Genomic DNA, 16,472 nt, shown 5'->3' with positions numbered 1-16,472 from the left:
CCTCAATTTCATACTCTACATAAAGGGTTATCAGAATTCTTGATCAATTCCTTTAAGATATTGCTGTCATATTGTAATGTGCGACATATAATAGTTTTAGGAGGCAGGTTGTTTCAGAGAACTAGAAATCAAAAAGGCTACCCATTTTACTTCTCTCAATTTTTTTTTTTTTATTGACAGATAGAACAGGACTTTCAGAAGACCTCTAGACAGAATTGCAGTTTCTGTTCATTCATTCTGTGCAAATCTTTATATCTTTTATGATCTATAAATCATTACATGTAATACTCAAAGGAGATGTATAGGGTTAACAAACAAAACAAACATACATACTCACTTTAATGCTGCAGCATCAGTATGATGGCCCAACTCAGCTCTAAGACTGAGAACTGAGTGAGCATGTGACTTTTTATTCCTGGAACGAAGAGCAGTGACTGTTCTCCACTCTGCCACTTCACCACTCACTGAAGCGCCAGGCTGGAGAGGGGGACGGCCACTGCCTCGCACTGAGAGATGGATCCAGCTGTCAATAGTGCAGCTAGGTAGATCCCGACAATATGATCAGGATCCTTCCAGAGCCTGGAGCAGCCTGTGATGTCAGGTGACAGAAGGACAGGTCACAGGAGAGCAAAACTACTGTAAGTGCATGCCTGTTACCCTCAAGAGAAGTATGGACAGAAAAAGCTTTGGCCATACTTCTCTTTAAAGGAGAAGTGAAGCCAAAGCTTGTTTGCCTGTACTTCTTTTTTAGGTCACAGGATTGCAGTCCATTCTGCACTCCTGCGACCTGTTTTCAGCAGACAGCGAGCAGATAGCAACTATATGTTTGGGACCCACCCAGATGCCTGGACTGGCACCCAGCTCAGCCTCTCAGCGAACTGCTGAGAGCCTGAGCCAGCCACTCCTGTCCCCTCCACAGTCCAGCGATCCAGTGAGAGTGGGGGGGGGGGGGGGGTAGAGCAGAGAGCCTGTGACTGACAGTCACTAGCTCTCTGCTTAGGGAGTGATTACTGAGTGAGTGCTTAGAGGTCTTTGATCATTCAGTTCTCAGTCTTAGAGCCAGTGGGGGACAGGTGAAGCATTAGACCAATGCTGCATCCACCTAGGTAAGTATGATTTAAATAAAAAAGAGCGAGAAAAACCCGAAGTTCTCTTTTAAGTATGGTCTTCAGCAGTGCATAGAGATGAACAATGTTAATGAATGACTGCAGTTGTGTATAATGCTACTATTAGGCTAAAGCTACATGAGTGATCTAAAAAAAAGTAACAAATACCTCCGTCCCGTATAACCTAAACAACAAGTATCTTATAGAAGCTATTATTCTTGTATGATCCCAAAATAGTTGTTTGGAATTGTAACTAAATGCTAATAGTTTAATTTACACCATAGAAAGGAGTTGGTTTCATCTGTTCAGGGATTGATCACTACTGCTTACCAACAATTTCAGTATTCTGATCAAGCGATTATAAAACATCCAAGTGGCTATACAATTTGGAGTGTGCAAAACTGGACTCCAGAGACTGATGGGTATGGTTGAGAATCTACATCTCTACAGAAATTGCAGGTTCAAGATTAACCACTTCAACGCCTCTTCCTGCCCAGGCTAAATTTTCAGCTTTCAGCCCTGTTCCACATTGAATGACAATTGCGTGGTCATGCAACACTGTACTCAAACTAAATTTTAATCATTTTGTTCACACAACTAGAGCTTTAGTTTGGTGGTATTTATTCACCACTGGGTTTTTTATTTTTTGTTAAATAAAGGAAAAGAGAGACTTTTTTTTTAAAAAAGCGTTTTTTCTTTGTCTCTGTTATAAATGTTGCAAATAAATAACTGTTCATTAATTTAGATCAAAATGTATTCTGCTACAGCCCACAAACAATGGTATATATCTGAAAATTGATCAATCCTGATGTACTGACACCCTAATTTCATGAGGCCCTAAAATGCAGGATAGTACAAATGCCCCCAAATTACCCCTTTTTGGAAAGTAGACAGTCCACGGTATTAAGTAAGAGGCATGATGGGTTTTTTTAAGTTGTAGTTTTTTTGTCATAGTTTTTTGGAAATGTTATTTGTGTATTTTCCCATGTAAAACATTTTTTTATTTTTTATTACATCTTTTTTAAATGTATTTTAACACTATGTGACCAGAGCATTACAATGTTACCATAGTAACATTGTACTACGCTGCAAAAGTGATCCAGATTTTTTTTTACATAATATGATTGCTTACAGCAGTGAATTACATTGCTATAAGCAAGCATTTTACTAAATGAAACTGATTCATTCAGTTTGTTTTGTTGTTATTAGCTGTGATTGGTCAAAACTAATCACATGGTACAGATGGGCTGTAAATACTATGTGTTTACCGTGTTAATCACAGCCTGCAACACAATTGTACACAGTGGATGGCATGAAACGAATGGTCACAGCAGTTACATGGTACAGCTAGTGAGCTGGTACGCTGATCAGTCATTGGCTGTGTCAGGTGGACACAGCCGGTGACAGATCGTGCCGCTATTTGCTATAGGCTGGGTGGGAAGGTGGGAAGTATTTTGCATTATCACGCTACCAGCATCCTGAGGATCCTGAGGATTTTAATTGGCATGGGTGGGGAAAAGGGCTGGGGACCCTTCCCCAAACCAAAATTCATATTCAGCAATCTAATCATAAGGCTGAACAGTTAGGCTTTAGACTTCAAAAAAGTATGACCAAAGCTTTTTTTGGCCCTAATGCTCCTATGGATCGCAGAAGTAATTCGTTTAGCTAGCAGATCGAGTCATAAACATTTTGAGTCCCTTGCCCTGAAAATGTCCTGTTTTAAACTGCTGGAACCAAAGTCCACACACCCTTCATAAATGCTGATGTAATATAGCTATGTTAATAACATGCAACTAGCTAAATGTATCAATACGTTATGATTAATGTGATACTAAACATGACTAGAGTATCATATACAGGAGGCAGATTAGACACATTCCACTCCCTAAAATGATATAGGAATCTGATATATATATATCATATTAACCACTTGCCGACTGCCTAACGCCGATCTACGTCGGCAGTCAGCCCCTCACAGGCAAAGTGACGTAGGGCTACGTCACTAGCTTGTGAGGGTCTAGGGAGCGAGCGCGCGCCCCCGGAGGCGCGCTCCCGCTCCCGCGTGGTCACGGACCCCCCCGCGCATGTGACCAGCGGACCCGATGTCCGCCGGTCACTCGGCGATCGGCGGGGGAGAGGGAGAATGTCAGGCAGCTTGTGTAAACAAGCCACCTGTCATTCTCCTCGCTGTAAAGACACTGATCACACAGATCTAGTATGTAGATCCGTTGATCAGTGTCCTTACAGCTCAAGCCACAGCCAATCACAGTAGAAAGCACGCCCCTAGGGATACACACAGTCCCTAGTTAACCCCTTCACTACCAGTGTATTTTTACAGTAACAGTGCATATGTATAGCACTGATTACTGTAGTAATGTCACTGGTAACCCCAAAAGTGTCACAAATGTCAGTCAAGGGTCCGATCTGTCTGCCCCAATGTCGCAGTACCGCAAAAGAAATCGCAGATCGTCGCCATTACGCGTTAAAAAAAAACAACAAAAATTACAAAAATCTTTCCCTTTGTTAGTAAACGCGATAACTTTTGCGCAAACCAATCAAAATACGCTTTTTGCGATTTTTTTTTACCAAACATAGGTAGCATAAAACAAATTGGCCGAAAATGTTAAAACATTTTGATTTTTACATTTTTTTTGGGGGGGGGGGGAATTTCATATAAAAAAATTTGAAAAATATTGCTATTTTTGCAAAATTTACGCTCTTTTTTTGTTTATAGCGCGTGATCAAAAAATCGCACAGGTGATCAAATACCACCAAAAGAAAGCTCTGTTTGTGGGAAAAAAAGGACGCCAAATTTGTTTAGGTACAGCATTGCACGACCGCGCAATTGTCCGTTAAAGTCACGCAGTGCCGAATCGCAAAATACCCCCTGGTCGGAATGGAGGTAAAATCTTCCGGGGCTTAAGTGGTTAAGATCCATTCACAAGATAATTGCATTATGAACAATAATATATTGGTTACCAGACTGTAATCTGTGAAAATATAAAAATATGGAAGCATTTAGAAAGTGGAGGGAGTGACCAGAGAATAATCAAAAACACTTTTGACACCTCTTCAGCAAACCCTCAGACAATTTAATTAGTTATGTAATTTCTGCAACTTCCCTCCTCAGGGGCTACTTTTGTAGATACGAAACGCCTACGTTCGGGAAACACTTCACACAATCACGCATGGGTAAACCGCAATGCAATGAAGCATCTTTGTTTACAAAATTTTGGCAGTGCACAGCTATTCACTTATATGGTAGCCTGTATGCAAAACGTGTGGCTCCATTGACACAAGAAAGCACTGGTGGATTTTTGCTAGGCATAGAAAATGAAAAAATAGTCTGTGTGCTTAAAACCTTAATCCTATTTACTTTGCTGCTGTTATTATTGTCTATATATTAGTGTATATTATCTTTTTAATTTCAAACAATATTTTGAAACCATTATGCCTTATCTCTAACTGCACTAACCCAAGACTTAAAGAATTCCTCTCTCAGCGCTGATATATTTTCAGCCTATCTTATATCTTTGTCTTATATATTAATGTACCAAGTTCAGTACATTCAAGCAAACCTATGATGAAAAACAAACAAGAAAGTGTACACGTAGGAGTTCCAGTGGCTCTGCCAATATACGCTTGGAGCATGGGTTTGTTTTTTACCTACCACTTCATAGTTGCCAACATTTGAAAAACATTTCCAGGGACACTTTGCAGCACAGCTATCAATTACTTACCACACCCACTTCCCTGAAGCTCCGCCCACTCCATATAATTAATCTCTGCCTACTTATCATCAGATTATAGGGTCTACTCAATAAAGAGAGAATTACAGGACATTGAAAAGGGAATTTCAAACTTAAGCCCAAAGTAGCAGAGTTGGAATAAAATTAAAGATTAAAGTTTAAAATTCTCATCAAAATTCCCTGCAATTCTAAAGTGTGAAATGTGCTCAGGTGTGACCATACAAAAAATGTAATATGTAAATATAAATAAAGTGCAAGGTGTAAATAAGTACATTAAGTAAGTAAGTGCAAAGTACAAAGTGTAAATAAGTACATTGCCGGGACATTATCAATTAGCCGGGACAGGCTCCTATTTTCCGGGACTGTCCGGGCAAAAACGGGACAGTTGGCAAGTATGCCACTTACTGACCAGTGCTCCTTAGCCTGGGGTTTTTATTATTTCTACTCTAGCCATTACATATGTTCTTCTAAGCTCAGCCCTGATAGTCTTTTACTCTGCATGTTTACTGTATCTAAAACCGAAAGGTCATGAGTGAAAGGACGTGCTTAGGAAAGGGTGGTTAATGGATTTATCAATTTTGATACTGCCTGCAGTACGACCCAGGTCTTCTACACACTGCATAGATAAAAAAAAACTTTCACCTGTATACTGTTGGTATATCTTTATGGTTTACAAGTGGGTTTGTTTTAAAGTGATTTTTTAAGCTAGGGTGTATTGTGTGTAGATTTTTGACTGTACAAATAAACTTTAAATAACCGATTGTTATGTTAGGAGTGTTTTCCCTTTTCTGTGGCTGTATAAAGTTGTTGTAAGATGTAAAATTTTACAACAAAATAAAAAATGGAGCAAAAAAAAAAAAAAAAAAGCACATCAAAATTGCTGAAAACTGTTGTCAAAACAACTTTTCACATTGGAGTCATTCATGTTGCTTGAAGTCTAGAAGAGTTTTGCTTTAGGTGTAGGGAAAATGGTGCTTCAAGGACACCTTTCACTGTGATGAAACTGCAACTGACAGTCACTAGTCTTTTGTAATCTGCAATTTGTAAACATTAGAGCCCTTTTCACACTGAGGTGCTTGAAAACTGCCCATAAAACGCTTTTGCGGCACTTCCCATCAATGGAGAGGGCGCTTTTTTATCTCTCAAACATGCTTCAAAGATGCAGGTTGCAGCTTGCAGGATTTTTTTCACCGCCCCACCAGCGCACCACCCCAGTGTGAAAGCAGAGTTTTCGTGAGCTTTTCAAGTGCTTTTTTGGCACCAAAGCGCTTGAAAAGTGCCTCATTGTGAAAGGGCTCTAAGAGTGGACAGACCACTGGATAGCCCCAGAGGATCTGAACTTGATCACACAAACCTATATGACTTGCTCTTTTGTAAAGGAAAAAAAAAAGTCATAATTTTTATTTACTTAACCACTTTAAGACCGGCAGGATTTACCCCCCTTCCTGACCAGGCCCTATTTTGCGATTCGGCACTGCCTTATTTTAACGGACAATTGCGCGGTCGTGCAATGCTGTACCCAAACAAAATTTACGTCCTTTTTTCCCCACAAATAGAGCTTTCTTTTAGTGGTATTTGATCACCTGTGCGATTTTTATTTTTTGCGCTATAAACAAAAATAGCAACAATTTTGAAAAAAAAAGACAATATTTTTCACATTCTGCTATATGACATTCCCAACAAAAAAAAAATTAAAAATCAAAATTTTTTTAACATTTTAGGCCAATTTTTTATTCTGCTACATATTTTTGGTAAAAAAAAAAAAAAAAATCGCAAAAGCGTATTTTGATTGGTTTGTGCAAAAGTTATCGCGTCTACTAACTACGGGAAAGATTTATATCATTTTTTTTTTACTAATAATGGCGGCGATCTGCGATTGTTTGCGGGACTGCGACATTGCGGAGGACAGATCCCTAACTGACATTTTTGACACTTTTGGGGGTACCAGTGACATTACTACAGTAATCAGTGCTAGAAATATGCACTGTTACTGTAATAATGCCATTGGCAGGGAAGGGGTTAACCCTGTGGGTGATGAAGGGGTTAAATGTGAGCCTAGGGGAGTGATTCTAACTGTGGAGGGGGGCGTGGCTTCTGAGATGACCATAGAGACATGTGACCCTTTATAGCAGGATCACATGGACTCTATGATCATTCCAGGGAGATGAACAGTCAACTGTGTTTATAACAGCCGACCGTCCTTCTCTCTCAGTGGGGAATGATCGCGGGTGTCAGACGGAAATCGGAGCTGCCTGACACACGCATCAGCTTCCCCGCTGACAAACGGGGGCGTGAGCTTGCCGGCGCGGTGCGCGCTCTCCCCCTAGCCTCCTGAGAACGAGCAACGTATACGTACGTCGCTTTGCCCAGGAGCCGCTGCCTGCCGCAGTAAATCTGTGGTAGGCGGTCGGTGACTGGTTAAAGTGATACTAAACACACACTGTTTAAATTACATTGTCTCTTTTATTTCTGTATGTGGATAATGGCACTGTAATTATTTTAATTAAAAAAATCGAAGTACTTGTTTCCTAATCGAAATACAGCTGTCATGTGACCTAGCTCTTTCGCAGCCTGTCTGTAGGGAAACATAAGCATGAGGAGCTTTTAGTCCTCTGCTGCTGGTCACATGTTCAAAAAAAACACCTTAATAATACAGGGTAAAAATAAACAAAAATGAACAATTAACTGTTTTAAATTGGCATACAAATATATATTTGAAATCAAATCTTGATTATTTCCTGGAAATAACATAGTGTGGGTGGATTTCTGCCAGTCATAGGCTGTATCACGCCCCTCCAGCCTGTGTCATAGAATAAGAGGGAGGTAAAGCCACCATTAATCTGCATGTGATATATCCCACTCCTATTGTGATCAGCTGGGTAAAAGCCATGGAGGAGGAGGGGGGAGTGGTCTGTCATTTACCACTGTGTATACGCCCACATGTGTAACTCTATAATCACATTGGTTGCTCAGATGTGATAGGGAGGAAATGCTCAGCATAGAAACTCACTGAAAACTAAGCATGTGCAGAGTTGTCACCACAGCTGCAAAATCCCTAGCTGAATTGGGGACATAGACAGAAGGTGGAGATAGAGAGCAGCAGGATTAACCAGGTTGAGTATGAACAGCATGTAATAAAGCATTTATTGATATTGTATAACAGCATAACATAGAATTTAAAAAAATGTACCTCGATATACTAAAGTACAATCAAAAAACATTTTCCTCTTTTTTTTTTTTTTTTTTTTTTACCCCAGAGCTTAGGCATTTGTTGCAGGGAAAAAAAATACAAATACTCCTGGATTTCTTCATCCAATATGTGTAAAAAAAATATGTCCCTTCGCTTTCCACTTCCATTATAGATTGACGGGGTTATTTTGACCTCAGAGAAGAACTGGTTGATTTTCTAGTTATATATTGCAGAAACAAGGTCCATTTTTCAAATCAACAGACACATTTTACCTGGAGTGACTTCTCTGTAATGTTATAGCCATGTCAAGCTAATAAGTCTGTGATAGGCTTGGGGGATCTGTGCACTGGCCATTTGTCTTCCTTCTGATACTTTTATGATCAGCTACACAGTCTTGTTTAAATCTTGTGTTAACCAGGCTGTACAAAGATGTTAAAACCTGTCTATGAATCAAGTGCAGCTTAGGTAACAATATGATATATTCTAACACAAGGATGGCTTAATAAAGAGTACATGTAAGGGTTAAGTTCTTTGAAAATTAATTTTCACTACACCAGCTTGAGCACTTTCTTTCATGTATGTCCTTTAGAAGTTATCGTATGAAGACGCAAGACGCAATATTGTCACCCAAAGACAGAAACTGTGTTATTACTACTACTACTACTACTACTTTGCCTCTTCTTATCTCCATAATATTGAGGGGAGGTGTCCTGTTGTTTAACCACTTCCTGACCGCGCTATTGTCAAAAGATGGATACAGCATGGTTGTCCAGTTCAGGGAGGGCATCCATAGATTTCCTCCCAGAACCCTTTCCCCTTCGCCCCTCCTGCAGCACGCATCAGGCTTGTTCTATGACCACTGTGTCCTTCAGGAACATCTGATCATAAATCGGGGTAAAGGGCCAATCACAGCTGTCCTTTACCATGTGATCAGCTGTCTCCAACCATAGCTTATCAAATGTAAACAGACTTGCTGATTATGAGCAGTCCTTCCCCCGCACACTGTGTCTGTGGGAGGAAAGGAGAGTCATTAACCGGCAAGCCTGTCAACACATCATTTACACTGATCAGTGCAGCCTATCAGTGCACATCAGTGCCTCCTCATCAGTGCCCATTAGTGCAGCTTCATCAGCGCACATCAGTGAAGAAGAAAATGTATTTTATAACAGAAAGAAAAATGTTTTTTGTTTACCAACATTTTTGATCTTTTTTGATTTGTTTAGGAAAAAATAAATGTAACCACTTAAGGACCACCCACTGCCGTTTTACTGCAGCAGGCAGCCCCTCCTGCGTGAACCGACGTAACTGTACGTCGGTCGCACACCTGCTGCTAGGGGGCGAGCGGGCACCGCCACCGGCACGCTCCCACCCCCACTCAGCAGCGGGGACCCCGATGCACGGGGCTGGCGGCTCTGATTGCCGCCAGCCATCCAGGATCACTCCCCGCTGAGAGAGAAGAACGGTCAGCTGTTGTAAACACAGCCGACCATTCTTCTCTCTGGAATGATCACAGAGTGCCTGTGATCCTTCTATATAAGATCACAGGTCTCTGTGATCATTTCACAAGCCCAACCCCCATACAGTTATAAACACTCCCCTAGGCTTACATTTAACACCTGATCACCCACTGTGTTAACCCCTTCCCTGCCAATGGCATTATTACAGTAACAGTGCATATTTTTAGCACTGATTACTGTAGTAATGTCACTGGTCCCGCTCAAAAGTGTAAAAAATGTCAGTTAGGGGTCCGATCTGTCCGCCACAATGTTGCAGTCCTGCTAAAAATCGCAGATCGCCACCATTACTAGTAAAAAAAACAAAAAACGATGAAAATGACATAAATCTTTCCCCTAGTTTGTAGACGCAATAATTTTTGCGCAAACCAATCAAAACATGCTTATTGTAATTTTTTTTACCAAAAATATGTAGCAGAAAACAAATTGGCCTAAAATGATGAAAAAATTTGACTTTTTAATTTTTTTTTGGGGGGGGGGGATGTTATATAGCAGAACGTGAAAAATATTGTTTTTTTTCAGAATTGTCTCTCTTTTTTTGTTTATAGTGCAAAAAATAAAAATCGCACAGGTGATCAAATACCACAAAAAGAAAGCTCTATTTGAGGGGATAAAAGGACATTAATTTTATTTGGGTATATATGGAAAGTGATTTTGAAGCTGTTTAACAACAATTGTCCTTAATCTTGATTTTGAGGCCCCATGTAAACTAGGAACAAGAACCCAATGTATTCCACAGGTACACAAAAATAAACCTGAAGACTAACACCAATATTTGCAGGTACTTAAAAGCTTGAACTTCATCAGTATTGTTACCTTAGACATTTAGGCAAAGCAGGTTAACTTTAGGTCCCCCTAAAAGTAAACCTATAATAAGACACAGTAGACATCTGTGTTTTGTTATTTATATGGTTGAATCAACTGTAATAATCCATTAGGCTGACCTTCCCCTGAATTGACTAATACCCGATATTATCCTATTATCTCTGCAGGTGAAAAGCTTTAACCATGAGCTCATATAATAATATTACATCATTTTCTGACTTGTTTCAGGATATATAATAGCTTGCCTGAAGTAAGAAAGAAAAAAGAGGAAGAAGAGAAGAGAATGATAACCCAGAGTAACAGACTCCGAGCCCAGATATTCAAAAAGGTAACTGATACATGAGGTACTCGGAGAGGAAATATATGGCTTGGCGTGTTAACTTTGTATACTTTTTTTTTCCTAGAAACTCCTGGATCAAATTCTGCATCGGAGTTCAGACTGATGAAAGAAATGCATGCATTTAAGTTTAATTAGTTGCACTGTCTTGGTTAGCATTTAATTAAAGTGGATTTGTACTTCACCTATACTAGGTAAATCAACATGTTTAGGGTCATAAAGGGTCAGTCCTCTTCTTCCCACACTCAACAGATGCAATAGTTTCACAAAAGAAATAACCTGTAGTTAAAGTTTATTTAAACACACAAAAAAACACATTTTGTGGCTTATCGGTCCTTAGATGTTGTGTCTGTATTCTGCACAATTTTTTTCTTTATATTTTTTTTCTTTATTTTTGCAACTATCTAACAGATAAAACACTTTGCATGGTATATTTAAGAGACCAAAAGGGAGCATTTAAAATAAATTCTTTGTTTGGGTCCACAGATACTTTAACAGTATGGGGAACATGTGACACTTTGATTGCCTCCCCAGTTTGGTAATTGAACAACCAATCACCAGGCCTGAGTATTGTAATATAAATACATAAAAAAAGCCAAAACCCAAACAAGAATTTAAAGTACATTGAGGCAAGTTAGGGTCCAGCATTACTAAGCCTAGTATGTTCAAACAACAGATCCACTTTAAGTTTTGCTTTGCACAAAATACAGTAACCATACAGACCAAAGCAAATTAAAATGTTACTAATTTCTATCAATTTTCCTAGGGTCATTTTACAGTGGTTTTATATTTGTCTATTTGTTCTGAATTTTTTTTTTTATATAAAAAAAAAAGAGGCATTGTATCACCGCTTCATTTTTATTTCAAAATGTGTCCCTTTGATATCCCACCCCATTCTAGAAAAAAATATCATTATTTATTTTTAAACCGTTTCTAAGAAAACAACAAATACCTAAAGCAGCAAAGGCCTAAAGAAGACAATGCCTCCTTGCACATCCAGCGCAAGGTAAAAGTGTCACTGTTCCTCCCCTATTGCAACCATCACTAAAATTACAGATGGGGTTCAGTGATGTCACTCCCTTTATCATGTAACAGTGTTGTAGCCTTGCAGTCATGTGCAGCTCATCACCTGCCCCCCATATCCAAAAGCACCAGACAGTGTCATTGGCTCCAACAGAGGAAAACGTGAATTGCAGTCATGGAGAGTTTTTACAGCTTGAGACAAAGTTTGTCTCAGACACTTTCTATTAATTTCCCTCTATTGTCACTTTGTTCTGCATAGGCAAGGTGACAGTGGATTTTTAAATGAAGGGTTGTAAAAGGTGAGTGAATGCTAATAATACAAGGAGCAAACAGGCCTTATATAGAAGCCCTGCAAAAAATACAAAATTGATTTCACTGACTTTTTTACAAAGTGTTATAGTGCTTTTTTGCTAAATTGTTCTCATGGATAGAATGAACAGGTTGCTTATAATGTGAAATTTGAGCAATTCCCTCCAGCTCACAAAACACTATTGGATACTCCCTTTATGACCTGTTGCTTTCTATAAATTGAGATGTCTTTAAAGCGGAGCTCCACTCAAAAGGGGAGGCTCCCCTTGTTTGCTTCCTCACCCCTCCGCTGCCAAATATAGCACCTTTCTGGAGGGGGAGGGGGTCGGGTACCTGTTTTTAACAGGGAACCATCCCCACTTCCAGGGCGAGGTCCCCCAAATAGCCAGCCCCCCTCCCCTCCCTCCCCCACCGCTGGGCCATTCACAAAGCACAGTGCGCTTTACGCATACGCAGTAGGGAACCGGCTGTGAAGCCGCAAGGCTTCACTGCCAGTTTCCTTTAGAAGGAAAGGTGGCGGCAGCACCCGAGAGCCGACTGAATAATCGGCTAAGGTGCCGACATTGCTGGATGCTTGGACAGGTAAATGTCCTAATATCAAAAGCCAGCAGCTATAGTATTTGTAGCTGCTGGCTTTTAATTTTATGGTAGGGGGGACTGGAACTCCGCTTTAATTATCCATTTCTCCAGGCCACAAATGTGCTAAACTGTACCATTGGTAGTAGCAAGACTAGCAGGACAGGAGCCCAATGACTGGCAGGTGTAACGTTTTCTTGCTTCCCTCTACTCTGTCAAAAAGAAAGCTAAGTATGCAAGGAAGAAAGTGCCAGAAGCAGAACTTATGCAGTACATATTCAATTGTATTTGTCATATTTTATGATCCTGTATCATAAAATATGTTTCTGGAATTCAAGGGGTACCTCTTTAAAAAAGAAAATGTATTTCTGTCTTTGATGCTGCTACAAATTTATCTTCGCCTCCTGTTAGGTAAAACTGTTGTCACAATGCAATGGCCGTAAGTGAGGAGAAATCTCTCAATCTAAGCTCCGGCAGCCCTAATAGGGGTTTTAAGATTTCCTTACGCTATACAAAAACTTGTGCTGGACTTATTACACGTTAACAAGTGGAAGGATTAATATTAATGTATTGCAATTGTCATCTACTAACAAAAAAAATGTTTTACTTACTAGTATATATGCAGAAATAGTGAACTGAAGTTGATGGATAGTCCGACTTCAGTACGACCAGTCTGCCCATACATGGTTCAAATTTCAGTCAGTCTATGGCCAGCATAATTGGGAGCACAGACAGCAATGAAAAACCTGACAGGTGTCCTAATCCCTCCCCACTCTATCCAAAACTTTAGTTATACTTGAACTTTTATAAGCAGGTACAAAATAGTCTATTTTTATTTACCAGGCATTGTTTTACATATTCTTTTAACAGCAATAAAATGTTATCTAAATCCTTTTGTTTTATGTGACTTGCCTTAATTAAATCATTTCAGTGCCTTGAAATGTTTTGCGTTTTCATTGCTGAATCTTGGCTTGGGTTTGAACGAGTTTAGGTTGCAAATTGACCTGCCAAGTTTAGACAAGAAATCTTTTTTGGTAGAGTGCACCATATTCTATGTCAGGGGAAAAAGCGTACCTATCCATATTGCACAGTAGGCAAGTCCTCAGTAATGTTTCTGCCAATACTCACAGATGGAATTTCAGACCAAAGCAGGTCACGTCCAAAGCAGCTGCAGAATCCAAACCACTCCTTTTTGTTTGAGCCCAGTAACTACTCATCTTTTGGCCACTGAGCTCTAAAAACCTGGGCATCTTTCTGAAGTGACAGAATGAGACTGAAGTAAAAGCCATTTAAAATATGAATCCACCCCAAAACCGACTGAGTTAAAGCTTGATGGGTGACCCCACCCTTTGGTTTCTCCTAGCTCTCTGGGACTGTCGTAAGACTGCCAATTTTGCCCATCTACTTAGGATCTCATTTTTTCCACTGGATTTTTGTTTTCTAGCACAGAGAATGCAGTGATTATGACAGGACTTCTAGTGCATTAGCAAGCAATTGAGTTTCTGTGAAATTTACCAGCAACTCCAGTGAGGTTAGTCAGCACGTGATTCAGCTCACTGGTGTCCCCTTGTAAATAAAATATCACTTTTGGGTGAGATAACATCAAGGTACGAAACCTACCTGGCTAAATCTGGTTAAGGCTATGCCCTGGTAACGAAGGTTTTATGATAATGATGATTTATGATTAAAAAAAAAAGAAAAGTATTGTTTTCCTAATATACCTGTAATTTTGAAGATCAACTACAAAAAATTGTTTTAGTTTATTTTACTTCAGATTGTAAAGGTATAGTATTAAAAAGATATTGTGCTTACATGAGAATTTGACTAGGTTTTTTCAGGCAGGATTTTTCCCCCTTATTTAGCTTTAATTGAGTCTGAGGATGACTCTAAAGTTGTTATTAAGCTCTTTGACAAGAAATGCGTTAAGGAAGAAGTCTGCATAGGATGTACTGAGAGCAATAAATACCTTGAAGAGACTGGTGATTTCCTGAGATAGCAATTTCAATACATATGGTTACTATAATAGTTTTGGTTGCCAGTTTAATTATAATACAAGCTAATGTAATGAAAACCTGTTAAGAGATAAATTCATAGGTTGCCATTAACTGACTTCTTTCTGAACATTCTAGATGCCTGCCTGTCATGCTAAACCCCTGCCTTTTTCTCGTCAAATTTGTTTATTATTTTTTATATATAGCAAAGATTGACAAATTGAGAACATACAAGGATGGTGGTACAACATTCAAATAGCAATGAAGCTAAACATATTGCATTATGAACAGGATGAGTACATCATGTAAAAATGTGATCCCCTGCCTTCTAAAGTCACGCATATGCAAACGAGAACTGTAATTTCACTTGCTGCATACTTGGTTCCTGGTGAAAGAGTACTGATGTCAGAAGATTAGACTAACAAACAACTATAATATTCAGGAGAAGTAAGTAATACAAGGCCATTTATTTTTCTCCTGACAGGTTATTTCAGCTTAGAACATAAAGTACAAGAGGACTAAACAAAGGATTCTCAAGCAAACATATTTTTCACTTTCTATCAGCACATTTTCAGTGTTTTTATTTTTTTTCTTTTTTTACTGTAAATTTTTATTGAAAGAAAATTTTTGTTAACAATGCTGAAAATACATTATAAACATTGCAAATAGAGCGTCAACGTTACAATATTATAATTAATCTGACCATTGAAGTGGTCAGAAGTGCCCAGTTGAGGGAAATCTCACAACGATCTTCGATGAGCACTTTTAAAGTAGAAATGCTGAGAAACTATGGGAAAGGGGGTGGGAGAAGGGTGCTAGTAGGTAAAAATCTATGGGGGAAAAGAGAGACAGGTAGTACTTTCCATATTTTCTGCTATCCAGATATAGTGAGAAAAACAAAGGGGAAGTTATAATGGTGCCAAAAAGGTAACGTGTGTGTCCGAGGTATTAGGGTAGGGGACGAGCTCTGGGAGCCAAGGATACCAATTATGTAAAAATCTGGATGTAGTTAAGTGGGCTTTGGCAAATAGATATTCATAAAGGAAGTGTTAGTTAAGTATCGCAATAATTTTGAAGATAAATGGGGCTAACGGATTTTTCCAGCGTCTAGTGATGGATAGGCGGGTCGCTATAAGGGTATGAGTTAAGAAGGTGTGAAAGTGGGGTGACCACTGCTCAATTCCAGCACCAAGTAAGGCGAGTTTGGGAGAGCAGGATATATGTGTGACCATGGTAATAAAGTGAAAAACGTGTTTACAAAATTTAACAAGGATTGGACATTGCCACCATATATGTACCAGAGTACCCTGAAGTCCACAGTTGCGCCAGCAAAGGGGTGAAGAGGATGGAAAGGTGGAGTCGAGACAATGAGGTGTATAATACCACCTGTGAACCAGATTTTGCAAAGATTCCCAGTTCAGTGGGAGATACAACTGGAATGTTGTAGAGGTATTCTCAGGATGTTATGCCACTGTTCCAATGGTATACAAAAGTGGAGCTCCAATTCCCAGTACTGCATCAAAGGAAGCCTTGGATGTAGGTTATGCTTGTGGAGTAGGGTGTAAAAATTTGAGATTCGGTTACTGGAGGGAGCTTCAGAGTTATAGAGCTTGAGGATATCTTCCAATATAGCATTGTCTGCCTGAGCTGTTTGTGACAAGACATAACTCGTAAGAATTGGTAAAAGTCCTGATGGTGGAAGTCATAGGAGGAGGAGAGATCTTGAAAGTCCCAGAATTGTGGACCCATAAATAGGTGTTGAAGAGAGGTGATGGTCACTTGTGGTCCAATTGTGTAAGTTCAAATCTGGAGATGAGGGGAAGACTTTGCAGTAAGGATAGGGGGATAAGCT

At 39.5% G+C, this 16,472-nt stretch overlaps 1 protein-coding gene across 1 annotated transcript in view; it reads left to right on the top strand.

Moving 5' to 3' along the window:
* Nucleotides 1–11,004, top strand: part of LOC309564701 ((E2-independent) E3 ubiquitin-conjugating enzyme FATS) — a 243,939-nt gene extending 232,935 nt beyond the window's left edge. The window contains exons 8-9 of the mRNA XM_082269373.1: nucleotides 10,613–10,712; nucleotides 10,789–11,004. Of these exons, the coding sequence (XP_082125499.1) occupies nucleotides 10,613–10,712; nucleotides 10,789–10,827 (139 nt within the window). The 3' untranslated portion in view covers nucleotides 10,828–11,004. The remainder of the gene's footprint in view (nucleotides 1–10,612; nucleotides 10,713–10,788) is intronic.
* The last annotated feature ends 5,468 nt before the right edge of the window (nucleotides 11,005–16,472 follow it).

This window comes from Pelophylax lessonae (assembly GCF_965119305.1).
Source record: "Pelophylax lessonae genome assembly, chromosome: 9".
Taxonomy (NCBI): Eukaryota; Metazoa; Chordata; class Amphibia; order Anura; family Ranidae; genus Pelophylax; species Pelophylax lessonae.
This window is presented reverse-complemented; position numbering and strand designations above follow the sequence as displayed.